This window comes from Camelina sativa, chromosome 1 (genome assembly GCF_030686135.1).
Source record: "Camelina sativa cultivar CO46 ecotype springtype chromosome 1, ASM3068613v1".
NCBI classification, from domain to species: Eukaryota; Viridiplantae; Streptophyta; class Magnoliopsida; order Brassicales; family Brassicaceae; genus Camelina; species Camelina sativa.
In genome coordinates, this window is record NC_141880.1 from 24,320,062 (window position 1) to 24,347,994 (window position 27,933).

The 27,933-nt window shown below is 34.2% G+C and overlaps 4 protein-coding genes, 1 long non-coding RNA gene, 1 other non-coding gene and 1 pseudogene across 8 annotated transcripts; 5 read left to right on the forward strand and 2 right to left on the reverse strand.

Moving 5' to 3' along the window:
* Positions 1–5,765: 5,765 nt before the first annotated feature.
* On the forward strand, positions 5,766–11,918 carry LOC104700605 (uncharacterized). Of its 3 annotated transcripts, none has more exons than XM_087461382.1 (3): positions 5,766–5,891; positions 5,987–6,786; positions 8,105–11,918. In XM_087461382.1, the coding sequence occupies exon 3, from the start codon at positions 8,697–8,699 to the stop codon at positions 10,968–10,970; it is 2,274 nt and encodes a 757-aa protein (XP_087317508.1). In that variant the 5' UTR covers positions 5,766–5,891; positions 5,987–6,786; positions 8,105–8,696; the 3' UTR covers positions 10,971–11,918. The 3 variants fall into 3 exon arrangements, with proteins under 3 accessions (XP_087317508.1, XP_087317515.1, XP_087317517.1); XM_087461389.1 differs by having other exon boundaries at positions 5,987–6,458; XM_087461391.1 differs by lacking the exon at positions 5,987–6,786 and having other exon boundaries at positions 5,844–5,891.
* Positions 8,697–8,803, reverse strand: LOC147950278 (small nucleolar RNA R71). Its single transcript, XR_015565505.1, has one exon. It is a non-coding gene; the product is annotated as a small nucleolar RNA R71 (small nucleolar RNA).
* A 1,780-nt stretch (positions 11,919–13,698) lies between the features above and the next one.
* Positions 13,699–14,250, forward strand: LOC147950279 (UDP-glycosyltransferase 72D1 pseudogene; annotated as a pseudogene).
* Positions 14,251–15,019: 769 nt separating this feature from the next.
* LOC147950280 (uncharacterized) lies at positions 15,020–15,639 on the forward strand. Its single transcript, XR_015563715.1, has 2 exons — positions 15,020–15,147; positions 15,334–15,639. It is a non-coding gene; the product is annotated as an uncharacterized LOC147950280 (long non-coding RNA).
* A 4,787-nt stretch (positions 15,640–20,426) lies between these two features.
* LOC104710411 (UDP-glycosyltransferase 72D1) lies at positions 20,427–21,373 on the forward strand. Its single transcript, XM_087461399.1, is given in 1 exon segment — positions 20,427–21,373. A coding segment is annotated over 1 exon segment (675 nt). The 5' UTR covers positions 20,427–20,563; the 3' UTR covers positions 21,239–21,373.
* On the forward strand, positions 21,272–25,735 carry LOC104700615 (uncharacterized). The gene is made up of 6 exons (XM_010416155.3): positions 21,272–21,400; positions 22,262–22,334; positions 22,601–22,898; positions 23,269–23,591; positions 23,681–23,877; positions 25,074–25,735. The coding sequence occupies exons 2-6, from the start codon at positions 22,324–22,326 to the stop codon at positions 25,670–25,672; spliced, it is 1,428 nt and encodes a 475-aa protein (XP_010414457.2). The 5' UTR covers positions 21,272–21,400; positions 22,262–22,323; the 3' UTR covers positions 25,673–25,735.
* Positions 25,736–26,086: 351 nt separating this feature from the next.
* On the reverse strand, positions 26,087–27,910 carry LOC104700624 (putative NEDD8-conjugating enzyme Ubc12-like). Its single transcript, XM_010416166.3, has 6 exons — positions 27,657–27,910; positions 27,163–27,289; positions 26,848–26,956; positions 26,666–26,744; positions 26,463–26,579; positions 26,087–26,363 (listed from the first exon to the last, which is right to left on the reverse strand). The coding sequence occupies exons 2-6, from the start codon at positions 27,275–27,277 to the stop codon at positions 26,226–26,228; spliced, it is 558 nt and encodes a 185-aa protein (XP_010414468.1). The 5' UTR covers positions 27,278–27,289; positions 27,657–27,910; the 3' UTR covers positions 26,087–26,225.
* Positions 27,911–27,933: the final 23 nt, after the last annotated feature.

The following is a 27,933-nucleotide window of genomic DNA, read 5'->3' on the forward strand; positions in this document are numbered from 1 at the left end:
TACCCTAAAATTACGATGAATCATATTAAGCATATGCTTCATTTATAATAAGTGTCTTATCTCTACTGTATTCTTGATGTTTTCTAAGACCTCATTTTTTTAATTTGTGTGCACACAAAAAAAAAAAAAAAAAAAAAAATCATTTTTGAACCATTTTATTTTGAGATCCGGTCAAAGATTATTTTTTTGTAGCAGAATAAGGGTGAACTACGGAGTGAAGGCTAAGCTTTCCTAACTAGGCAATTTACTGATCATCTATTTGCCATGCTATATTTTAGCACGCATATCAACATCTTAATAATGAAGAAACATTTTTTACCTGTTATTAATTATATATGGAAAAAAACGTGATAGGTTGCACCGATCCAATTCAATTTGTCCATAATAAATTAAATTTTTGGTTGAAGAGTGAGTTAGGGTTGAGGTGTAGACTGGTGGTCATTGTTGATACTCCCTCTGTCTCACATAGTTTAGAGAATAATATTTGTTTCTCAAAGATTGATGTTCTGAATATTATTAATAATTTTTTGTTTTAATAATTACTGATGTTGTAGAATGTATGGAGTAGGAAATTGGGAAAGTGGGAAAATGAAAAAGTATCAAAAAAAAAAATAAATCATGAGAGATTATAAATAAAATAAAAAAATCATTAGAAAACAAAATTAATCATATATTCCCTTTGCCTTAATATGTGTGTAAAATCCTAAACATCAAACTATGTGAGATAGAAGAAGTATATTATTATATTTGATTAATCTCGTTGGCTAAATTAGTTATCTTTATATAATGTTGTAGGGGTTTTTTTTAGAGTGCAATTGCTTGTAGATTTAGAATATGTAAAATTTTGGATCCCTAAACTGGGAGAAAAACATGTCTCTCTTATATGTAGATAATGTTATAATAAAGAGCTTCAGAGTCTGAAAGCAATGTGTTAGTTATTACTATTTTTAGAACGTCTCAACATAATTTGTTTAATTCTAATCAACGGTTGTGGTTAGTGTGAAGATTGTTTACGTACGTACGTAGATCTAAATTAGAGTTGAAGGTGTTTATAGAACTTTGAAACTCTAATTTAGATGCCTGTCTTATGTCCAACCCTAACTTTAGTAGAATATTATTTCAATTTCATATTTTATGCATGTCTAGTGTTTACATATATACAGTATGTTTTAATTAAGTTTCCTATGAGGCTATGAAGTAAAAAAAAAAAAAAGAGTAAACAACTAAAGAGTAAACAAATGCATTTTTATTTTACAGCCATAAATTTGAATAATTAATTTAGTAGTAAACACATGTACTTATTTTAAAGTGACGACAGATTAGAGAACAGAGATTATAAGTAATCATGAAACCTGTCGAATAGAATGCAAAAGAACAATGGAATCCTGATTCTTGTATATGCATTTGTCTCCTCCTTGGGACTTGATAAGCCTCGAATATGAAAACTAGTGATAATGAAATTTCTATTTAAGAATTTTGTTTGCTAGTTTAGGTCTGTATGACTGTATTCTAAATGATTTCGTCATCTTAATCGAGGTGAATTATACCCTTATTTCCTTCAATTTATACCAAACCTTTATCTTGATCACTTATATGGTTAATCTTACATAAAAAGGTACGGAAAGCTTAATTAAACTATGATTGTATTCTTATTATCTTATGGTCTATTTTATTTCTTTTTTCTGATGATAAATGACATACTTAAGACTGAAAAAAAAAATGACATACTTAAGTTAGTGGTAGACTCAAAGTGCGAAAACTATTTCGTTTTCCTTATTTCTCCCTTTTCCAACTAACCAAAACTAATTGTGTTCACTGTCCATAGACAACAAATAGCTAATGGTTCCTTTCTACTCATATAAGTTGGACCAAGAAATTTATCAGAAAACAACAAACGCATAAACCAAGAAAATCAACTAGGACACCAACACACACACACACACACCTTAACTCGGTGAAAAGATCATTTAAAAGAAAACATATATTGACTTCTTTTGAGTACCTCCATCGCTCCACGCCAATGAAAAGGCTTCGGGGTGATAAGGTTAAGCACATGGGTCTAATCACGTGTCAACATTCTACAAATTCGCAGGTAGGCCACCTCTCACATTCATACACGTATATCTGATCTTCAGTTTCTAACTTTTCTTTCCACCAATCAGACTTTGGTTAGCAATAGCCGCCAAAACTTAATTTTATTTATATATTTACTTGGCAGCTGGTAGCCTGGTACTACTATATTTCCTTATAGTCCAATGGTGAAAATTTTGAATTTTCAGTGGTTCAGCCAAAACCACGTTAGTATCCTGACAAATGGTTTACTTACCTAATTTTTCTCGAGCAAGATTCTTCTTGAAATTTAAGTGCTCTTTTTTTTGCTATATGAAAGCTTAAGAGTTCTATGTTCCAACGATTAAAACTTGCGGACCTTAGTTAAACAGCTGATTTAAGAAATGGATTACACAGACAGATGTGTTAAAAAGACATGAAGATTGCATGACTCAAATATTTAAATGCAAGTTGACGTGTTCGTTAGTTATAAATTTTTTTGAGGCCGACTCATTATTAAATCCAAAACATAATACATGCAACAAGGGTGATTTAATCTACTCATGACACACAGAACAAGCTAATAATTTTAATTATCAAATAGAGAGAGAGAGAAAAAAAAAAAAAAAAAAAACATCTTATCTCAAATAGGCAAATACTTATCAACAAAATAACAGTAACTTTTTTATTTGATTTTTATTTTCTGAAGATACATAACTAACATAACAAAAACATTGCGTCTGTGATGAGAATCTTTACCAAATTAATTGAATTTGGTTGGCTTATGAATCGGGAAAATTTTAAAGAAATGGTTAACCTAGAGTCTAGAGATTCCCTAAATGAGAAAGGAGACGAACTACGTAAGCATGTACGTTTCAACTTTCAACCTTTTGTCCTAATTGGGGTTATTCCGATAAGAACACGTGTCAAAGACCCAGTAAAGATATATATAGCCCACATTTTGTACTATGTCAGTAAGTGATGAAAGTGAGATAGACTGACAAAGTAAAAACAAAAGAAAGAAACAATAAAAATAATATGTTGTCAATTTATCATAGAAAAAAAAACGAATTTATAAAAATTTGATTTTATTACAACACTTGAACTAGATTTAGGGAATATTTAAATAAATTGGATAACCCAGTAAAAATTATTTAAAGTTAAAAAATATGAAAACATGATTAGTTTCTTTTTCATTTTTTCAAAACATGAAAAGCTTATTACTTTTTGCACGCTTTATGTTGTTCTTTAGGTACATTTGATTTCGCCTTTTCTATTTCGAGACATTTTCTTACACGTTAAGCCATGAAGAACCTATGTGTTTACAACAAAATTATAGTTGTATGTTTTTTGTTGATACACAGTCTAAAATTAGAGTTATATGTTTATCTTTATATAATAAGATCATAGCCTTTCAATAGAAATATAATACCATAGTCCCATTTCACCATCAGTTTTGGCATATATTTCAGTCAGTTTGAATGATCTGACAAAAAAAATATCAATTGTTGAAGTACACTTCAATTTATACGTTTCAGTTCAATATTATATGTGCGAACAATCTTAGTTAAAATCTAAATGACCCACTGAGAAATTAAAACTAAGAAGATTTTAATCTTTATATTGTGATTATTTTCGTTGATTCTTTAAACTAGATTTTTGAATCTGAAAATTGCACACTAAACAAATAATTGGTTTGGACTCATGTTATGGTGGACTCTTGTGAGTGATTAATTTTTTATTTGGAGTTTTTGTAAGTTAAAACATAATTTCTAAAATTAAATTTAAATATTTTTACTGTATTCTTAAAAACAGTTTAGAAGGCCGTCTAGACACCGTCTAAATGCTAGGTGCTCAATCGACTCCTAGACGACCACTTAAAATTACCATATTTTATATTTTTATAATTTCTAACTATATATTTAATTTTTAAAATTTTACATCCATATATATATTTTTATAAACATTTATAGGTTGTTGATATAAATTAAAGAAATATTGTTTTTAATATTTTTTAATGATTTATTACTTCGATTTAAAGCTTTCTTTAACATATATATTAATAGATGTCAGATAAATTTTAAATGGAAAAATCGATCACTTGAATATTATCTAGCTCGATAAATTGTGGGGTTGGGATTAGTAAGACAAGTAAAACACGTGACAAGAAAGTCATATGCTTTCCATATATACACATTTACAAGCCTTATTATATACTCTCTATCCCTTATCTTTGCCTCTTTCGAGCTCCTAACCTGTCTGCATTCCATATCACGATTAGGTGCTTTAACCACATGGTTAGCAACTAAACAACTCTTGACATTAACACGTTAATCTATATTATACATTTCCATAAATGGGTTGAGGCCACGTGTTTCCATACATGCGTTTACAAGTATCATGTTGTAAGTAAATGATTCTAACAAGGACCAGCTAAAAGAAGGTGGATTTCTAGATAGCTCTTAAGTTATGGCCTAGCTAGATCTGTTAGCCAGTGAATCAATATAAATTGTTAAATGTTTAGCACTATTATCAAGATATTCTTTCTATTTTTGTTCATGCAGCTTTTAAGGCGATCTTGTATCACTTCGTGGTGGTCCAAGGTATACATGGCACAACAGAGAAGCATTGTGCCAACAGATAATAATTTTTTAATCAAATCAAAATAATTATTTAGCTCATAAAATTGCAGATTGGTTTACATATTATATTGCACATAACCTTTTTCCTTCAAGAAACAACCAGTAAGATCTATATGAGTTGTAAAAAAGAATACTCAAACCTAATTAGCTCGACTCGCCATTAATTACTAAATACAGCAGTGTTAGGACCAATTACTCGAGTTTGACTTCTAACCATATTAAATAAGATTTTATATATATTTTTATTAACAATTAAAACCTTTTTCTTGTAACAATTAATTTCTACTTTTTTCATGTACTTACTTGTATCTCTAGAGTCTATATGGTTATAGAATTGAGGACTTTTGTAATGTTTTTGGCTTATTTGTTTAGGCTATTCATTAGAGTTCTACTTCAAATAGTTAATCACGCCACGGAATAAGTCAATAAGAAGCAAACATTATATAATTAAAATATTTGAATCAATATTGATTACAATTTTAAAAACCTTATTTAATTGAATTAACTGAAGAAAACTTGATTTAATTGTATTATGGAATTAACTACAAAAGACTGCAAAATGTGAGAAATGGAATTTCGTGTTGTTTCTGTTTTCACAACCAAATGATGAAACAACTAATAAAGGTATAAAACTATGAGCATTCAATAAATAGAAATTAGAAAAAATTGTGATTGGTAATACAAACTGCACAATTATTCCCATCAGCTATTTAGAGGTGTAATTCTAAAGGACGTGAATAATTATGTTTGCAGGCTTTATAGGTTCAGTTAATTTACTTAACAGAGGATAGATGCATATGATTAAAATGAATACACATTTATGGGCCACATTTATCATAGCCCGATATCATCATCATCACCATCATCATCTCTTTAATAAACAAGTATAAATGCACATATCTTCATCACTATCTCATGACTCATATATTCTTCTTTTGTTCATTTTCTACAAAGGTAGGCGTTACAAAAGTTGGTAGGTATGGTTCGCATGGTAGTTTTTGTTAGGTTTCGCGAACATAACGTTTAGTCTTACACGTCAAGGATTCGTTTGTTTGTCTTTTGTTGCACAAGAAATACAATTTTTTATTATTATATCAACTCTTATTCATCTTTTTATGTGTATATATATCGTTTCTGCTCTTATACAAAATCAAGCTGTGCCATACCCAAGTAATAAAACATCTCCATCAACAAGAACGGGTAAGTGGTCGAATTTCTCCTGTAAAAAAAAAAAGCATTAACAGTAACATTCTTTTTATTTATAAATCATCTTAACATAACCTCTAAATTAATAGATCATGAAGCAGCCTCACGCACTTCTAGTCGCTAGCCCTGGCTTGGGCCATCTTATCCCTGTCCTCGAACTCGGCAACTGTCTCTCCTCTGTCCTCAACGTCCACGTCACCGTTCTTGCAATCACCTCCGGCACCTCTTCCGTGACAGAAACCGAGACGATACATGCAGCTGCGGCTAGAGGGACTTGTGACATTATAGAATTACCCTCGGTCTAGATAGACCACCTTGTCGAGCCAGATGCGACAGTGGTTACTAAGATACTGGCGAAGATGCGAGTCATGAAGTCCGCAGTTTGGGATGCCGTGAAAGCAATGAAAGAAAAACCGACGGTCATGATTGTTGATTTGTTTGGTACGGGGCTGTTGTCCATAGTCGAAGTAGGTGTCATGAAAAAATACGTGTACATCCCATCGCATGCGTGGTTTTTGGCATTAATGGTCTACTTGCCGGTGTTGGATAAGGTAGTTCAAGGTGAGTATGTTGAAATTAAGGAACCTATGAAAATACCAAGTTGTAAACCGATCGGACCAAAGGAGCTTTTGGACACGATGTTAGATCGGTCGGACCAACAGTATCTTGAGTGTGTACAGAGTGGGTTGGAGATACCTATGAGCGATGGTGTTTTGGTAAATACTTGGGAGGAATTACAAAGAAACACTCTTACTGCGTTTAGAGAGGATGGGGAGTTGAGCCGGGTCATGAAAGTACCAGTTTATCCTATCGGGCCTATTGTTAGGACTAATGGGCATGTAGAAAAACCCAATAGTATATTCGAGTGGCTAGACAAGCAACGGGAAAGGTGATGTGTCTGCATTTTATAGGGTTTTAACTATAGTTTTTAGGATTGTTTTGAGTCTTTTCTTAGGTCCAAGTGTGCTTTTAGAGTCCTTTTTGTCTTTTGTGAGTCTTTACGGGTTCTAGGTGACTTTGGAAGGAATCTGAGCGTTTTGGGGATGAAAACAAGAATCTGGAGTCATTTTGGTAAAGACTGATCGGGCTAGCAAGTAGATGGAGCGAACACAGAAATTCATTCCGGATCGACTGATCCTTTCGGGATCGACCAGTCCCCGTCCCCGACGCAATCTTTCCTTTTCTGGTTTAAACCGACTTTTTAGGGTTTTATTTTACTATTTAACCACGGGGCTCGACCCCTAGAAAGAAAACCTTTACTCTACGCCGTTTTTGAGCACTTGTAAGCTTGGGAGAAGATCTCTAATCCTTTCTAACCCTTTGGAGAAGAATTCTGAACCCTATTATCTCTTTTTGCAATTCAAACATGTTTTCTTCATATTTGATTTGTGATTGTTTCTGTTCGATGTCTGAGTAGTCTCTCTGTTGGGTTTCGGGTTTCAAAAGGGGGTTTTATGATCTATTGATTTAGGTTGTTAGATTTGGGATTGATCTCTTGTGTTCTTCATCTATTGTTGTTTTTATTGCTTAAACTAGATTAGCTACCTAGTTTATGATCTTAGGTTTAATTCATCTAGGCATCAAAAGTGTTGTTGAATTACTTGAAAGAACATAGGTGAGCAAGGTGATCCTCAGCCAACGACAGTTGAAGTTGGGGCACCTTGTGAACAAATCAAACTTGAACTTATTGCTTGCTAGGATTGTTTAGATTCAAACGACGGTTTAGGATTCATTCAATTCCTTGCATAGAAAACTAATGCTGCGACAGTAGGTTAGTTTTATATTTGAGATTTGAGTTCAAGAGCGGTTCCTAAAGCTATCCTAATCCATCACCCAATTTCGTGATCATAACCCTTGATTGATTCTCTGCGCCCAATACTTTCTTTTAAATTTACAAACTCTTATTTATTTTCTGTTTTAATTCTGTTACTTGCAAAACAAACTTCCTCTTTGCTTTAGCTATACTCGGTCTATATAATTTCATAGTGTATCGTTTGGTCTCTGTGGATTCGACCCTGAAGTGCTACGACGACACCACTAGATCGTGGTTGAGTGTGCTTTGGGTTATTGATTTAACTCTAGATCAATTTGGCGCCGTTGCCGGGGACCAAAAACGTTGCCTTTGAAATTTTAGATTCACGTTTAGTCTAAGGTTTCTTTATTTTTAGTTACTAACGAGTTCTTGCAACTTTATTTCTTGGTTTCAGGTGTATGCATACAAGGAGCAGCAAGAGAACTGATCTGCACATACTAGGGAACGAGGAATTAGCACAGCTCGAACGCGAGAACCGGAAAGCAAAAGCACAGACCAATTCTATGGCTGACGGAGAGAACACAGGGGCTAATCCGCCCAACCCTCAGCTTGGCATCATACAACAACAGCAGAGGCAGAACCAGCAAGAGCAAGCCGAACTGAACCCACCTCCGAGGCAAGCCACCTTGAGGGATGAAGATGCTCACAACAGGCTATTTGCGAATCGTTCTGCGATTCAACCTCCTGCTCCTACGAGACAAGACTATGAGATTAAGCACAGTCTCATCAATTTGGTTCAGAACCGTGTGTTTAATGGATTAGCATCAGAGAGCCCTTTGGACCATATTGAAGCTTTTGAGAGATTGGCTAGTACAACAAGGTCTAATGGAGTTCCATATGATTACCTCATGTTGACTTTGTTCCAATTCTCTTTAGGAGATAAGGCTTTGAGATGGCTAAATCTCTTGGACCGAGGATCACTTACCACTTGGGAGCAGTGTAGAGCAGCGTTTTTAAACCACTTCTACACTAAGTCATGATCCGCTATGTTAAGGAGCAAGATCACTACCTTCTCACAAGGTGGTACAGAGTCTTTTTGTGAAGCGTGGGAGAGATTCAAGGAGTATATGAGGGACTGTCCTCATCATGGCTTTTCACAAGAGAATCTTATGAACATCTTCTATGGAGGAATTGACCAGAAGTACCAGATGGCACTCGATACTGCCAGCAGAGGAGATTTTTCTACTAACACTGCCGCTGAAGCAAACCTCTTGATCGAAAACCTTGCAGCGAGTAACAGCAATCATAGCCATGAGTATGATCGTTCTGTGCGTGTTGTTAGCTCCGTGAATACAGATGTTATTAAGAGTCTCACTGCCAAGGTAGACCTTCTTTTGAAGAGAGATCAGCAAGCTGTCAACATGTGCGACGGGCAGACGGGTGCGTATCAGCAAGTTGGAGTGAATTCAGATTTTGAGGGAACAGAGGAGTTGAACTATGTAGGAGGACAAGGGAACTATCAGAATCATGGGTTTAATCAGAATTATAGAAATCATCCTAATCTCTCCTACAGAAGCACCAACGTTGAGAATCCTCAAGATCAATTATATCCTCCACATAATCAACAAGGTAACTTCCCACAAGGATTTCAGAACAGAGGTGTTGGATTTAATAGCTCAAATACCCAAGGATACCACGCTCCATCTGCAGCTCCACAAGATAACAAACTCGAATTGATGATGCAAGCACTGTTGGAGGGCCATAAGAAAAGTTCTGCTGAGATTAATGTCAAGATTGATAGCATATACAATGATTTGACTGGGAAATTTGAGAGGTTGAGTTCACGTGTTGATTCCATTGATAAGAGAGTCTCTGCTATTTCTTCTAGCTCTAAGAACAAAGAGTCATGCAATGCTATAACACTCCATGGTGGGATTGAAGATGGGCTGAGTTGTGCTGTGATCAACTCATGTTTGGCTTCTGCAGAGACGGGATCGGTCAATCATGTGACTAGACCAGCCGGTCCCACCCATTCTGATAATTCGAGTTTGATCCCCAGAGAAGTTGGATCGACCGATCCCCCTTATAGATCGATTCATCCCGTCATTGACGAAGAACTTGTCTCGGAAAGTCTCAGATCGACCGATCTACGTACAGAACGGTCAGTCCCTGTTTTAGGTATGGAAAATTCCAGCTCGTTTGTCTCTGATACAGATGCTAAGGAATCACTTCTTGTGGAACCAAAGCCCTATAGGCCACAAATTCCTTTTCCAAGAAGACATGTGAAGAAACCTCTGGATGAAAAGAAGTATGATCGGTACAAAGAAGTTATGAGTGAGTTCACAGCTGACAATTCCTTTACAGAGGCAGTAAAGCATATCTCTTTGTTTAAGAAGGTTTACAATGATGTTGTGGTTGAAGAAAAAGATTTGGTGGAGGTTAAGGCGTTTTTGGCTCTAGAGAAGAAGAACATTCACGCTCCAGCTTTGAAAAGACTACCCAAATTAGAAGATCCAGGAAAATTTGTTGTTCCATGCTCCATCTTAGGAGTGAACTTTGAGGATTCCCTTTGTGACACTGGATCCAGTGTGAACTTAATGTCTAAGGCTGTTGCAGAGAGGTTGGGGATTGATGATATGAAGGCTTCTAAGGTTTCTCTAAGGTTTGCAAATGCTGTCACCACGACTCCACAAGGCTTCATTAACAATTTAGATGTTCGAGTTGGGAATTGCTTGGTTGCTACAGATTTTCATGTTGTGGAAATGAGCGGGGGTTCTGTTATGCCTTTGATTCTTGGGAGACCTTTCTTAGCAACAGTGGGAGCAGTTGTTGACTTGCCTAATAAGGGGATCACTTTCTCCAACATTGATGATAAAGTCTTCTACAACACAATCACTGCAAATAAAGCTATACGACATGGCTCTTGTCTAGTTGTAGAACATGAGAAGGAGGTGGATGTCGTGATATTGGGAGAGAATGATGATAAGAATGAGGTAAACGAAGTCCTGGATGGAGACACTCATTCTTCTGAGAAGAGGTCTAAGAAGGTTAAGAAGAGAGACAAGCCGAAGATAGAGAGAGAAATACGAGATCTTCACATAACCTTGGTACCCCAGAAATATGTTAGAGACACCATTGAGTACAAGGTGAAGTGTAAAAGAATATCTAGGCCTTTTTCTAAAGTTAAAGCCATCCTCACTCCAGAGTTCAAAGAGAAAGGCCAAGAAGCAATGGATGATATGCTGAAAAAAATTCTGGAGCTTAAGCTGACGAATTGGAGAGCTTGTTCTGATATGAGTTCTCATCCTCCCATCATTTGAAACCTGAAACCACGGTCAAGCTATAGACCTTAAACAAGCGCTTATGGGAGGCAACCCATGGGGTTTGTGCTGGCTTACCCTTTTATTTCTTTTATTTGTTTAGGATTTTGGTTTTGTTTTTAGGATTTATTACGGTGAAATCACGTCCAGTGTTAAGTGTTTTCAGGAACAGGTTCCAAACGCAGAAGATGCGAATTTTTTTTCCAGGAGCTTCGGATCGATCGATCCTCCTTAAAGATCGACCGATCCCCGGGTGTTTTCTTTTTTGCGGGTGTCTTTAAGTTCAATAATGTTATAGATCGGGTGATCCCACCCTGAGACCGATCGGTCACCACCCTTGCCAACACCACTCCAACACCAGATGCGAGATCACCGGTTTTTGTTTCTTGTCCTTACTTTTTCTTTTTCATTTTTTTCTTATTTTTTGTTGTCGGAAGTCCCTTTTTCTTGGCTTTGCTTTCACACCGGGACGGTGTGAAGTAAGTCCGGGGGAGAGATGTCTCCAAGTTACTAATGTCGTTTTTTTTGGTTGTTTCCTTTTGATTTTTCGAGTCTTTGAGTCATTTTCTTATTTTTATTGAGTCAAAAAATTTGTGTTGGGAAACTATGATCATTTTCTAGGAATCTTTTGCTTTGAACTAACACTCTTATGATTACTTTTGTACCTCTGATTTGGAATGAAGCTTGGAATGAACATGGGCAGTCTCAACACGCCCCAAAAGACACTCGCCAAGGAGAACACTAAGTCGAACCAGAAGTTGACTCTAGCTTTAACAGGACTTAACCGGATTTAATTTCTTACCTTGGGGCTTGGTATACATCAGACAAGACTCCTCCCTTCAAGCCTTACAGGACGTGCATCTCCTCACAAAGTATGCTTCCCCTCTCTCTTCCCTTCAGTACTCAGTAAATAAAAAATAAAAAAAAGGGAGAGAAAAGAAAAAAAAATGAGAAGAAGGGGATATAGGTAATAAAAGAAGTGAACCGAGGGTTGTGCGTAAACCCGTGCATCCTTCGGAACTCATGGAAACCTGTCTGCAAGAAAAGAGCAAAGGATTGATAAAAAAAATAAAATGATACCCTAGAAAATTAGGGAGAAATCAATCCTTTGGAAGTGAGAAAAGAGAGAGGAAAGGGAGCATGAGAGGAGGTCTTGGGTGATAAGAGGTTGAAGGAGTCAACAGTTCAATGATCGATACTCCCATGGTAAGACCGCACCTTTTTACTAATCTGATGTAGAGAGACAACGATGGGGAGACTGAAGGTTCTCTAAGGCTGTGGAGATCAGAGTAGGGAGTGTTGATCCTAACCATGGGCAGAGTACAGTAAGTAGTTCTCGATTTGATGTTATGAAGAGTGTAGAGAATAGGTTCCCAAGAATAATGTGAGTTTCCACTTTCAAACCTTTTCTCTGTTCTTGAGTTTCTGTCTGTTCTTGCTTGAGGACAAGCAAAGATTCAAGTCCGGGGGAATTGATGTGTCTGCATTTTATAGGGTTTTAACTATAGTTTTTAGGATTGTTTTGAGTCTTTTCTTAGGTCCAAGTGTGCTTTTAGAGTCCTTTTTGTCTTTTGTGAGTCTTTACAGGTTTTAGGTGACTTTGGAAGGAATCTGAGCGTTTTGGGGATGAAAACAAGAATCTGGAGTCATTTTGGTGAAGACTGATCGGGCTAGCAAGCAGATGGAGCGAACACAGAAATTCATTCCGGATCGACTGATCCTTTCGGGATCGACCAGTCCCCGTCCCCGACGCAATCTTTCCTTTTCTGGTTTAAACCGACTTTTTAGGGTTTTATTTTACTATTTAACCACGGAGCTCGACCCCTAGAAAGAAAACCTTTACTCTACGCCGTTTTTGAGCACTTGTAAGCTTGGGAGAAGATCTCTAATCCTTTCTAACCCTTTGGAGAAGAATTCTGAACCCTATTATCTCTTTTTGCAATTCAAACATATTTTCTTCATATTTGATTTGTGATTGTTTCTGTTCGATGTCTGAGTAGTCTCTCTGTTGGGTTTCGGGTTTCAAAAGGGGGTTTTATGATCTATTGATTTAGGTTGTTAGATTTGGGATTGATCTCTTGTGTTCTTCATCTATTGTTGTTTTTATTGCTTAAACTAGATTAGCTACCTAGTTTATGATCTTAGGTTTAATTCATCTAGGCATCAAAAGTGTTGTTGAATTACTTGAAAGAACATAGGTGAGCAAGGTGATCCTCAGCCAACGACAGTTGAAGTTGGGGCACCTTGTGAACAAATCAAACTTGAACTTATTGCTTGCTAGGATTGTTTAGATTCAAACGACGGTTTAGGATTCATTCAATTCCTTGCATAGAAAACTAATGCTGCGACAATAGGTTAGTTTTATATTTGAGATTTGAGTTCAAGAGCGGTTCCTAAAGCTATCCTAATCCATCACCCAATTTCGTGATCATAACCCTTGATTGATTCTCTGCGCCCAATACTTTCTTTTAAATTTACAAACTCTTATTTATTTTCTGTTTTAATTATGTTACTTGCAAAACAAACTTCCTCTTTGCTTTAGCTATACTCGGTCTATATAATTTCATAGTGTATCGTTTGGTCTCTGTGGATTCGACCCTGAAGTGCTACGACGACACCACTAGATCGTGGTTGAGTGTGCTTTGGGTTATTGATTTAACTCTAGATCAAAAGGTCAGTGGTGTATGTATGTTTAGGAAGTGGGGGTAAATTGTCCATTAAGCAAACTATGGAACTTGCTTGGGGTTTAGAGTTAAGTGGTCAAAGGTTCCTATGGGTTCTACGTAGTCCCACTTCTTACCTAGGGGCATGCTCTAGCGGTGATGATCAGGTGAGTTCTAGTCTACCGGAAGGTTTCTTGGACCGCATGCGTGGTGTGGGTCTTGTGGTCACAGAATGGGCACCGCAAGTTGAGATCTTGAGCCATGGATCAATAGGTGGGTTCTTGTCTCATTGCGGTTGGAGCTCAGTGTTGGAGAGTTTGACTAAAGGAATTCCGATCGTTGCATGGCCTCTTTATGCCGAGCAATGGATGAATGCCACGTTGCTAACAGAGGAGATCGGTGTGGCTATTCGTACGTCAGAGTTACCGTCGAAGAAAGTGATCGGGCGTGAAGAAGTGGCGTTTTTAGTGAATAAGATTATAACAGAAGAGGATGGACGTAAGATTAGGTCTAAAGCTGAGAAGGTGAGGGTTAGCTCCGAACGAGCTTGGACTCATGATGGGTCATCTCATAATTCTCTCTTCGAATGGGCAAGACAATGTCGTCTTCTACACTGATTCTAGAAAAAATTATAATATCATGACCAAAAATTTGTTTTTAAGATCAAAGTCTTGAGTATGAAATATACATAAAGGTGTGTGATATTCTGTTATGGAATACAAGGATATGTACTAGTTTGATCAGATACTCATTCAATGTCAAATATGTATATATTTTAGAAAATTTTATCAAAACTGGCATGTACAATATCAAACATTTTGGTCAATGCTATTTTTCCCTATTTCTTTTCCCGCTTGCCACAACTCATAACTGAAATACCATTATATCATTCTTTTTATTTAACACAAAAATAATTATTTTCTTATGTATTTTTTGGAAATTATGATACAAATCTCTCTCCTCATTCTAACCTTTGACTTTTCCTTTTATCTATCTTCATTCTCTCTCAATTTTTCACTTTCTTCTATCTCAGTGTTTCTTAGTCTGTTGTCGGCGCTATAGCACAAACTGAATCTTTTTCTACAAAACTCTATCTATTTCAGTCTGTAGCCTGCATATAATGAAGATATTCTTCATCCAGACACAATTCTTCGACCGAGACCTCCATTGTTTGCCTCTACCGCGGCGGGTGAAACTGCTAGGTCTAGTTCCAGAGTTCTTATACCCGACCGCAGACAGACAAAATCGCAGGTCTGCAACTCCGGTGGACCAGATCCAGTCGACCAGGTTTCGTCCATTCCATCCTTATTATGTCATTCGTTCTCTTTAGTGGACTATATATGTTTGGTAATGCGTTTTGTGTCCATTGCTAACAATAAAACTTGTCCACACTTGAGGTTTGCAAATCTGGTACTTGGTGGACCATATCTTAATGACCAAGTTTTTGTCTACCACTATCAGACTTGTCCACACTGCATGTCTCCATATCCGGTGGACCAGATCCAACCGACCAGGTTTTTGTCCACCACTATAATGTCTTTCTATCTCTCCAGTGGACCATATCTGTTTGGTCATGCGTTTGTTTCCATTGCTAACAAAAAACTACACCACTATAATGTCTTTCTATCTCTTCAGTGGACCATATTTGTTTGGTCATGTGTTTGTTTCCATTGCTAACAAAAAACTTGTCAACACTACAGGTATGCAGATCCGGTGGACCACATCTAGCAGCCAAGATTTTTTTTCCATCACCATTATGTTCTTCGTCTTTTGAGTGGACCATAGCCAAGGTTTAGTTGAAGATTCATGTCCACTACTAACAGAAAACATATCTGCAATTTCGGGAGACCAGATACAACGACCAATGTTTTTGTCCACCACATTGTTGCAGAATGATGAACAACATGTTTACAAACAAATAATGTCAATCATGATTTATTTTCAAAACCTTAATTGTAGATGTTAAGACTTAAGAATCAATGATTTAACAAAAAGATATTTTAGTCTTTTTCATATATGACACAAAATTGAAAATGGCAGTTTTGAAAATGAAAATTGGAAAGTGGCATTTTTCAAAACTTTTGTTTGGAAAGTGGCATTTCTAATAAAATTCCTTATATTTTATTAATATAATAATACTAATTCAGAAGCACATCTATAGATCTAACCCATGTTTTAAAAATCGAGGTATGTCTAGCGATTATTCAATTAATCGGGGATTACACAGAGACTAGTTTTAGGTTTTTTAATAATATATGTATTATTATACATTTAATTGCATAAAGTACAGTTGACGTAGTGGTTAATGTGGCATAGACTTGAGTCAAATAACTCAGGCTCAAATCTTAGAATTTAATTTTAGTCATTTCTTTTTAATAGAGGATAAGACAGTAATTTTCTCTACTTTTTCTTCCTTTGACTGCGGATGCACAGCCATAAAACATGAAATTCTTCGATTTCTGCAAAAAGAAATGACTTATTTAACATTTGCCAAAAAATACAAACTTTTTTTGCTAGGAGAATATACAAAATTCATTTATAAAAGCATGATCTGATTTTTTGTTTCCATTTCTCCCTTCGCCATAGTTACCTTCTTAAAAAATCAAAACCAACTCAACGCTAAAAAACTGGAAGAAAATAGTGAAAACTGGATGTGTATTCAAAGAGAGCAGAGGAAACTATCTCTGACACATCTTATCACATTGTTAGTGGAAGAAAAAAAATGTAGATATGCTTCTGACAAGAAAAATACTTAGGTTCACCCATGTATTCATCCCCTCCCCTCACTATAAAAAAACAGGCCATTTAAGACTCCTATAATAGTCGCTCATTAGTTGCAAAGAAAGATTTTGCGATTACTTCGCGACTATTGCCAATGGTCGCAAAAAAACGGTCGCAAAATATGTTAATCGCAATAAGGTCGCTGATTTGCAACGGATTGTGGCAGTAGCGGACCCAATAATTATTTTTAGGGAGGTCAAAATATTAATAGATTAGCAAAATGTAATACAGGGAGGTCATTTAAGAGCTACTTAACCAATTCTGCCAAAAAATCATACATTAAATAGCTTACAAATTTTCTTTTTCTAGTATTTCATCATGTCATTTGACCCACCTTTTCCTCATGTGGGTCCGCCGTTGGATTGTGGACTCTATAATATAGTCGTATATTAGCGATGAATATATGACTAGAATTGGTAGTTGTACATTTCCGACTAAACCGCAACGAAGTCTACTTACGAACAATTAAATACCATTAATTTTTAAAATAAAATAAAGTATTCAGTAAAGATGGAAATGAGAAAATTTCTGCAAAAGGTGACTTATTTAATATTTACCAAAAATTACATGAATTTTTTTTGTTAGAAAAATATACAAAATTCATTTATAAAAACATGATCTAATTTTTTATTTCAATTTCTTCCTTCTCCATAGCTAATTTCCTCAAAAATCAAAACCAACTCAACGCTAAAAACTGGAAGATCTATGACATCTTATCACATTGTTATTGGAAGAAAAAAAATGTAGATATGCTTCTGGCAACTATAAAAAAGATAAGATATTTTTTAGGCAAATACTAATAAGTTGGATTTTTCTAGGAATTTTTCTCAAATAGACTAAAAATTCCAATCATTAGAACTGCTTCTGATCAAATTGTTTAGAATAAAAAAAAGTCATGTGTTAATAGCTAAACAAACTTTGAAAAATATTTTACTAATATTTTTGGAAAAAAGATAGTCAGCTACACAAACTATATCACAATACATGACCACATATGCCAACTTTGGAAATGTATATTCAACTACACAAAGTATATGTATTGCATGGCCACATATACCAACTATATGATGTCATGTGTTCAATATCACAACCATCTTATTCCGGTACACTGATTATCAGAATCCGGTGTTGACCGGCGTTGACCGGTGTTGACCGGCGTTGACCGATGTTGACCAATAAAAATATGCAATTTTTTTTTTGTTTTTAGTATTAGAAACCAAAATAAAAACATTAAATTAAATTATTTAGGAATCATTTATGGTATTTATAATTAAAAATATATATGGATCCAAAATAAAGATATTATATATATATATATATATATATATATATATATATATATTCCATTCATTTAGTCTTATAATAGTTACCTTTTTCAATTTCAAAACTTAAATAAATTTGAAATAAAAATCATTCATAAGATATTAAAACTTAAATTCAAACCAGATAATCTTGTTGTAATAAATCAAATAAGAAAACTACTTATTTTAACATTATTAATTTAAAAACATCAACTTCTTACTTAATTTATCTAAATAGAAAATATTTCTACAACAAAAGTACTTAGAACAAAACCCAATACATATCAAAATCGTTAGAACTATTGAAATTTTTTATAATTCACTTTTATTAAGAATTATTATAATATCTGAAAAAATATTAAGCTTTTTCATTTCACTTTTATTAACTTTTGCAATAGAAATATATTGTATATATGTTAATTCATCCAGTATTATAATAGTTAATTTTTTTCTATTGCAATTAAAAACATCAACTTATTATTTGATTTATTTAAATACATTTTTTTATTTAATAAAGCAATATATTTGATTGTAAACAACAAAAACACACAATATTTATTTTTAATATATAGAAGAAAGAAGATCCAAAAAATTGATTTTGCAAAACAATATTTTAAAAAGTTGACTATTAGTTTAGCTTCAAAATAAAAATTACTCATTATAAGAATGTATACATTAAAGATGTAAACAAAATATTTAGTTATATAATATAGAATATGCCTTAATTTTTTTAAAAAATAAAAACTATTTCATAGAGCAATTTTTTTGGTTTTTAATAGTATATATAAAAAAATTAGAATATTTTTTTGGTCAATGAGTCAGTCAACCAGTGTATCAGAATTGTATGTTTATGGTGTTAACCACATGACGTCACATACTTCATGCATATGATCATGCAATACATTTACTTCATGTAGTTAAGGATACACGATTATACTTGGCATGTGTGACCATGCGTTCTCGCATACTTCGTGTAGCTAGCAATCTTTTCTCCAATATATTTTAGGCAACAAAACTTATCTATCTAAACAAACCTTTATGCAATGTAATTTGAATATATATTTTTAAAAAAAATACAAATAATTGCATCTAAAATTTATCTTTACTTTTGAAGTTTATAAACTTTATTCAAATAATTATATGCATATATATATACAGTATATATATGTTATATCTAGATAGAAAATAACAAATAAGAAAATTTTGTATATATATTGAGTCTTAGTACTTTACGATTTATAAATTTCCGTTCTCATTTGACCATCTGGGACAAGAAAATTTGTGTTTCTAATTATTTTTCATATTAATTAAATTTTCGATTCAGGATTTTTCGTGTGACAAAAACCAATACATAGCTGTTTAAATTACACATGGTAACATATAATGAAAATCCTGAAATACTTTTTGGCATATAACTTTTTAAAAACCTCTTCTTGTTTCGTGTGCTGCGGTGATCCACGGGATAAATGTGTCTGATTTATGGAAAGGCATGTGTACATACATGCATCATGCATGCACATGTCATCATCATTCATTGTTCTTGTGAATGTGGAAGTACATGGAATGAACTTTTCTGCGAAACAAGGCGACGTGTAGATTCGTCTTTTGTTCTTGTTATGCCTCAATACAAAAAGTAGGCATTCTCGTTAACCTTAGGTCTCATTAACAAAACGTTTGGTCTATACTGCATAAACAATAAATATCACTTGTTAGTGGCCTGCCTACACCGAAAGTTCAATCCACTACTTATTTTGCCACGTGAAAAAACAACAAAAAAAACAAAAAGTACTCCAAAAATGTGATGAATTTTTTAAATTTAGAAAAAAAGAAACATGAATTTTTGAAATGTTATTGAATTTTAAAGTTTTTGTTAACTTTTCAATAAAATAATTAAGTTTAGTTGACTTGACAATTTAAAATATAATGTTAAATTTCTGTTAAAATGACAATAACGGGATTAAATCTCCGTTAAATATCAATCTACAATTTAATTAAATATCAATCCACACCAACATATTCATAAATGTGTATAAACAATTTCTATATATTTAAGTGAAATGTAAAATAAAATTTTATGGAAAATTAATCCCGTTATTATCGTTTTAATAGAAATTTAACATCATATCTTAAATGGTCGAATCAACAAAATTTAGCTATTTTATTTAAAATTTAATGAAAATTTTAAGATTTAAATAACATTTTAAAAGTTTATGTTTTTTCATCCCAAATTTAAAAATTTATGTTTTTTTTACATTTTTTCCTTGGACAAATATCATTGGTTATAGAAAAATGAGAGAGTCTTGAAATAATAGATAAATAGAAGAAAAATCAATTTTAGTAGATGAACAGTAGAGATTCAGAGTCTAAAATGTCTCTGCGAAGACATAAAAATTGCTGAGAAGGTGAAGTGACCTTAGTGCAGTGGCCAAAGGTAAGTCCTTAATGCACAAGGCACCATCACACCAGGGATCGAGTCTCGCTCCCTACAAATGTAGGGATTAGGCTAATGGGCCGGCCTGTTGTGGCCCAATGATTGACAAAAAAAAAAAAAAAAAAATTGCTGAGAAGACACAATATCTATACTATTCTTGTTTATTATTTATTTTTTAAAGACACTTATATTGCTCTTATTTTGATTATGGCCGTGTCTGTTGACTGTTGTATATATAATTCTCGTCTAGTGTGATCTTATCTTATCCCAGTTCAATCCGTGACATTGACAAGTATAAACATCTTTTGATACAACAGGTACGTGGTAGAACATCTCACGTAACAAGAACCCCTTTTGAGATTTTTTTTATATATAATACTCACAATCTTTTGATCCGAACCTCCAAATAATAAGATCATGGACCAGCCTCACGCGGTTCTAGTTGCTAGCCCTGGCTTGGGTCACCTCATCCCTATCCTCGAGCTTGGAAACCGTCTCTCCTCCGTCCTAAACGTCCAAGTCACAATTCTTGCCGTCACCTCCGGCTCCTCTTCATCGACAGAAACCGAAGCCATACGTGCAGCCGCTGCTAGAACGGCCTGTCAAATTACATAACTTCCCTCTATGGATATAGACAACCTCGTGGAGCCAGATGCGACGGTGTTCACTAAAATCAGGGTGAAGGTACGAGCCATGAAGTCTGCGGTTCGAGATGCCGTGGAATCAATGAAGCCAAAACCAACGGTCATGATCGTTGACTTTTTTGGTACGGGGTTGATGTCCGTAGCCGATGATTTAGGCCTGACGGCTAAGTACGTGTACGTTCCTTCGCACGCCTGGTTCTTGGCAGTGATGGTGTACTTGCCGGTGTGGGATACGACAGTGGAAGGTGAGTATGTTGAAATTAAGGAGCCTTTGAAGATACCGGGTTGTAAACCGATGGGACGAAAGGAGCTGATGGAACCGATGTTAGACCAGTCGGACCAGCAATATAAAGAGTGTGTACGAGCTGTCTTAGAGGTACCTATGAGCGATGGCGTTTTGGTTAATACATGGAAGGACAGAGAATTAGGGCTAAGGCTGAGGAGGTGAGGGTTAGCTCCGAACGAGCTTGGACTAAAGGTGGGTCGTCTCATAGCTCTTTATTCGAGTGGGCGAAAGGATGTCGTCTTGTGTCGTGATTGGAGAATATATAACATCATGATGAGCAACATTATCTGTTTGAAATATCGTCCATTTTATATGAATACAAAGGTGTGTGATAAATTTTGTTATGCATACAAAATATATATGTACTTATAAAAAGAAACTTGCATATATAATGTCGTCAAATAATGATGATTAGTTTGTATGTACACTCGTTGCTAATTAGAGTGAAGTAATCATATGGGAATTTTCGGGAGAGCGAGGGCGCATGGGCCTGTCCTCACTTTTTTTTTTTCATTCTAGGTTTGTCTTTCTCTCAGCGCATTGTTTTGTTGACAAGGCATCTACATGTATTTTGTTGATTAGCCATCTCGAGCAGTCCAAAAAAAAAAAAAAAATTTGTCAACTGATAATATTGAACTAGAATAGTTTTAAAAGTCTAATCAAGGATATATATATATAGTTTACACAAAAGAAGATATCATGCAGGTGCAATCTACCACAGCACCGCTACATGTTAAATTATGTGCACTAAAATTTAAACTGCGAGGAAGAGAAAGAGTGAGAAGGCAATAAATCCATGTTCCTCACCTCCAACTTAAAATATAAATCATTTGTAGTATACTCCATATTTAATTTAACTTATAATAATATAATAATAATATGTTTTATACACACACTTAAACTATAATATTTATGAATTTAATTGCTTAAAAATGCAAAAGTAAAAAAAAAAGATTAAGAAATTACTATGATTTTATCACCTATTTATTGCTTAGATATCTGATAATTTATACTACAGAATTGATTATATATATATATATATATATATATCAGATTTGTTCATTTTGTTGTCGCATCGCAGTTGCAGCAGCGGCTGCGTCGTCTATGTTTTTGACCGCTAAATTGAAACAACGTTCAAAAATGTTAGCCGCATGTCGCAATGTTTACCACAATGTCATATCGTAGGTATCTACGACAACGAAACGAATAATCTCATCACCGCTCGTCGTCTTCATACTCAAACCACCATGAACATCAAGTTAGTAACTTTCATTTTTCTCTCTTAATGAAGTCTTCTTCGTTATTGTATCCGAATTCATCTTATCACCTATTACGAATCAAGTTTGAATCACTTAATTTCGTAGTGTTAAGGCTTCTAATCCTTACATCATGAGGTTTTCAATTCTCCTACTTTGAAATAAAATGAAATAAAATTATATATAAACCATAATGTTTTGATGTTTTGTAGACGATTTCTTTATGTATACTAGTAATTTTGTGTGTGTGTTTACCGAATGTTCATAGAATGGGTAGGCTTTGCGGGATATATATTTCTCTCATCCTCGTCAACTTAGCAACGATGATGCAACGAGCAGACGAAAAACTCATTCCTTCGGTTGCCAAAGAAGTGAAAGAAACGTTCAATGGAAACCTCTCTGATATTGGATACTTCTCTTTTATAAGAAACATTGTTCAAGGACTTGCCTCGCCTTTAGCTGGTTTATTTGTCATCAGTTATGACCGTCCAACAGTTTTCGCAATTGGTAGTTTCTGTTGGGTCTTGTCAACTTATGCAGTTGGAGCTAGCCAGTACTTCATCCAGGTTTTAAGATCATTCTTTTTTCAATTTTTTTTTGTTCAATAAAACTTGCCGACTCTTTGGAACATATACAAGATTATGTCTTTCCTAAAGTAAAATCATATAAGAAATTGAACTTTGTTTTTTTTTTCTATGAGACTTTCAGATTTTACGTCATAGTTCTTTTTATTTATATTACAACTTGTTCCTTACAAATTATAACTAATATATTGCCTTATTTGTAATGAAACTATAAAATGAGGATTAATTAACGAATAATAAAAATGCTCTAATTAAATGATCTAACCATTTATTTGATACAGTTTTCATGATTGTTATGATTAAACCCCATCTTGTGTAACTCATCAAACCCTATATTGTTTTCTTTGACCAGGTTACGCTTGGTGTAGCAGTCAACGGGTTTGGACATGCGATTGTTTACCCAGTGCTTCAGTCGATAATTGCGGATAGCTTTAATGATAGTTCGAGAGGTTTTGGTTTTGGTTTATGGGGTCTCATTGGTACGGTTGGAGCTATATTTGGAAGCGTCTTGGCAACAGTCATGGCTGGTCACGATTTCTTGGGGACCCCAGGTTGGCGCTGCGCCTTTATATTGATGGCAACGATGAGTTCGATCATCGGGGTTCTTGTTTTTCTCTTTGTCACCGACCCGCGGAAAAAGAAAAGTAGCAGCTTCGTTTCTCATGATCATGAACGGTAATATAAAGCTCCACATTTTGAATTTACTAAAAAACTGACTAGAGTTTTTTCCCCTTTGGTTTTGAATTAGTCATGCGGTTTTGTAGAGATAATGAAGGAACGGTTCATAAAACAAAAAACTATGATGCTGCAACAATTATGAGCTCGGTTTGGACGGAATCCTGGGTGGCCATAAAAGATGTAACCAAATTACGAACATTTCAGATCATCGTATTGCAAGGAACCGTGGGTTCGGTGCCATGGACGGCAATGGTTTTCTTCACAATGTGGTTCGAACTCATTGGTATGTGCATTTCCTTATCATATATTTTTCCCCTATAGAGGTCCAAACATATAATTCTAACCAAACCAAATCTGAGAATTTGACAAAGAATTTTTCAATCATTTTACCTTAAAAACTAGATTATGACCCGCGGTACATCGCAGGACAATTTTTTTTGATTTTTTTTATTAATATACTATTTTAATACTAATTTTGCAAATGTATGCTTTTGTTAATTTTAGTGATTTAGTAAAAAATTCATGGTATACGACAAAACAATTTTTATTTAATAAAATCTTAATTAAATCAGTTTTATTCGACATATTTTATATTGGTGTTGTTAAAATAGTAAAATAAAGATTTAATCTGTATTAAAGTATCATATTAATGATATTTTATTTTTTAATATTATCAATTCAATCATGTAATGTCATATAACCCGTCATGTAATATAACTCGTTTGTGTTATTTTGAAAATTCAATATGTTTAAATATTCATAATTTTAAACTTTTTATTAAGTTTATAAATACCAGTTATAAATTATAAACTTCTTAAAATTATATAATTTATTATATACAGTAAATTTACTATATATGTATGTTGAACACACACTTTTTATATTAATTGAGTAATATATGTTCCTTTAAACAAAATTCAAATCACAATTTATACAGGAAAAAATACACATTTTACTAACTTGATGTATTATATTATGATTTACTACATTTAAAATTTAAAATCAAAAAAAGATGATAGGAAAATATTTTATTTAATATGAAATAAATTTTCTAAAATATATATATTATTTATAGAATATTATATATATGAATATTTAAAATAATTTAATTATGTTTGGTTATAACGATAGTAGAGATAATTAACTAAATTTGTTTGGATATGAATATAAGCATTAAATGACATTAAATGCAAAAACTTTCTAAAAAGTATTTTTGAGCAAAAACTGCTACAAAAATACTAGTATAGATATGAAAACACCAAAAACTATTTTATATTAAAACATGCTTTATTAATTTAAAACAATAAAACATGCTCTTAGTTTTCAAAATGTATTATTATTTTTTTTTTGGCATGCCACGCGCGTACATCTCCGCATAATATTTTGTATGTAAACAATTTTCCACCCAGTGACTCGTTTGAGCTAATCTTTTGTTGACAAAAATATAAAACAAAAATGTATTATTTTCTTATTTTCCAGGTTCTGATCATGACCAGGCGGCTATCCTAAACGGAATATTTGCCACCGGACATGCAATAGGATCTTTGGTAGGGGGAATTATTGCAGACAAAATGTCTCGTGTGTTTCCAAACTCGGGCAGATTGATTTGCGCACAGTTCAGCGTTTTCATGGGAGCTATATTCTCCATTGTTCTTCTAAGAATGATCCCACAGTCCGTTGACAGCTACTACATCTTCTTGGTCACTCTCTTTCTAATGGGTCTAACCATAACTTGGTGTGGACCAGCCATTAACTCTCCAATCTTAGCTGAGATCGTTCCTCCTACGCATCGAACCATGATCTATGCCTTTGATCGTGCACTCGAAGGGTCTTTGTCTTCATTTGGTGCTCCTTTGGCTGGGATTATGTCGGAGAAAATGTTTGGATTTGACTCAAATGGAACTGATCTTATTAAAGATTCTGGTCGTGCTGCTGAGGCGTTGTCGAAAGGGATCTTGTCAATGATGGTTGTCCCGTTTGGATTGTGTTGTCTTTGTTACACACCGTTACATTTTCTTTTTCAGAAAGATCGAAAAATCGCTAAAACTTCGAGTTCAAGGAAAATAGAGATGATATGAGTAATATAAAATTATGTACTTACTTTTATCTGAATGATATAATTTTGGTTGCTTTTTCCGTTAGTTTTTTTTTCATACTATTATTAATTGGAAGGTTCTCAAAAATAACACAAAAATAAGTTTTTTTTCCAAACTTAGCACAACATCTCTAAAATTCCAAAAATAGCATTAATTAATCTTTTAAAATTAAATCATAAATTCAAAATACTTAACATTACCCCTCAAAACTATATCCTAAATATGAAATTGAGAACCCAAACCTAAAAAACAAAATTCTAAATATTAATTTTAATTAATTTAATGCGTTAGATAGTGGTATTTGGAAATTTATGGAATGTGTGTTATAAATGTCCATAAAACTTGTTTTAGTGCTATTTTAGGATATTTCTCTTATTAATTTGGTTATAGTAAATCTGGTAAAAAGTTTTGAATGAATATTTAAAGCAGATCAGAAAATTCCTAAAATCAATTGGTCCCAATGTACAAGAGAGAAAACAGCAGAAGTTACTTTAGAAGAAGAAGATGGCTATGAAACCACCGGACAAGAGTCCAACTAAATGCAGCGAGCAAATGAGGTTTGGCCAACTTGTCCACCCATCATTGCCCTTTTGACATTATTCTCAAACGTCTTCGGGTTATCCCTTAAAACCGCAGCTGCGTCATGGTTCAGAGGGTCCTCGTAATTGGGTTCCTATGTGAAAGTCAAACAAACAAAAAAAAACTTCAGATTACAAGGCCCAAGGAAAGATAACATCAATGGAGTATATCATCAGTGAGGGAGATTTGTTACCGTGAAGAGATGGAAGAGACCGTAGATAACAGTGTTTATGTTGAGAACCGGTTTCCAGTCTTCACGCAAGATGTTCAAACAGACGTTCCCTTCTAAATCGATATTGGGATGATACACCTACAAAACATTGACATTCTTCAGTATTCTATTACATACCCAATCAGAAAGACAAAAAGTTTCAGAGACTTGGAGAAAGCCAAAACCTTGGTCTTGCATTTCACTTTGGGAGCTTCATGTGGATACACATTAGAGACTTGAAATGTGAACACAAACTTACCATTCCTGTTATTTGGTAAAACAAAGAACGAATGAGTGTGTGTGTTTGAGCCAAAATCAGTGACCCACATAGACAAAAGAAAGAATGAAGATTCTTGTACACACTTACGTGTAGTATCCTTCATCAGGTTTGATGGTTACTTCAAAGTTCATCAAGTCATCCTTCCCGTTCGGAAAAGATATCTTACAAGACTTAGGCAGGTTGAGCTCTGATATATCTATTGCACACATATAAACAAACGAAACACACCAACCACAGAGATGATTATCAATCAGCTAGAAGAAAACATAAAAGCCCTTATCGTTCTAGCACTCATAGTTCTAACACTTAAAAGAACCCCAAAGATTACAGAGTCTGTTCAACATCAGAAACTGAATAAGATAAAAAAAAAAAAACAAAAGTAAAGAGAAGAGATAGAGAAACCTTTATGAAGACGAAGTTCACCAGCAGATTTCTTCTTGACAGAAGAAGCTCCTCTTCTATTGTTATTTTGAGATTCTTCTCTTTGCTTCTCTTTCACTTTGAATAACCCAAGCATGGTTCTTCTTCTCTACATCACAAAATCAATCAACAACATCTTACATTGATTTATCAATTTCACAATTTTTTCTTCATCAGAACAAAATCCGAAACAGAAACAAATTACTCCAAAATTTAAATTTTTGAAAAATTCTTAAAATCAAAAAAACATCAGAACAGATTAATAACAGAACAATCATCGCACAAACCCTAACGAAATCAAAACTAGTTAAAATTTCATATGAAACAATCATGAATCTTCCGATAACCAAGAATTTACAAAACGATCCGCGATTCTACAGAACCAGATAATATCAAGAGATCGGCACAGAAGAAAAAAAGATACAAAAAACCCTAAGAAACCAAAGTGAAAGAGAAGAAGAGATTAGAGAGGTTACGTTTAATCAAACACGGAGATTGAAATCACAACGACGATCGTCTTCTTTGGTTCTCTTCCGGCGAGGGAGAGAGAGCGAAGGGAACGTAGCTTTCTCTGTACGCTGATTCTAAAAAATCTCAACCCTCGTTTGAAACAATATGAAGAAGAAGCGTTGGATCAACCTTTTATTGGGCCTGCCTTGCGAATTAAATGGGCCTAATGACCGACGTGTCCGTCGTTTCGAATGCAAAGAGACTTGTATATTGAGAAGTTGAAAATAATAATAAATCATATAT

Bases quoted from the DNA above. Each gene is read 5' to 3' on its own strand.
- LOC104700624 (XM_010416166.3), bottom strand. From the start codon at position 27,277: ATGCTTGGGTTATTCAAAGTGAAAGAGAAGCAAAGAGAAGAATCTCAA. The intron at 26,745-26,847 runs GTAAGTGTGTAC...ACCAAATAACAG, and splicing joins CCTGATGAAGGATACTACAC to GAATGGTAAGTTTGTGTTCA. The intron at 26,580-26,665 runs GTTTTGGCTTTC...AATGTTTTGTAG, and splicing joins AAGTGAAATGCAAGACCAAG to GTGTATCATCCCAATATCGA.
- LOC104700615 (XM_010416155.3), top strand. The intron at 22,899-23,268 runs GTTTTAAGATCA...TTCTTTGACCAG, and splicing joins CTAGCCAGTACTTCATCCAG to GTTACGCTTGGTGTAGCAGT. The intron at 23,592-23,680 runs GTAATATAAAGC...GCGGTTTTGTAG, and splicing joins GTTTCTCATGATCATGAACG to AGATAATGAAGGAACGGTTC.
- LOC104700605 (XM_087461382.1), top strand. From the start codon at position 8,697: ATGTTAAGGAGCAAGATCACTACCTTCTCACAAGGTGGTACAGAGTCT.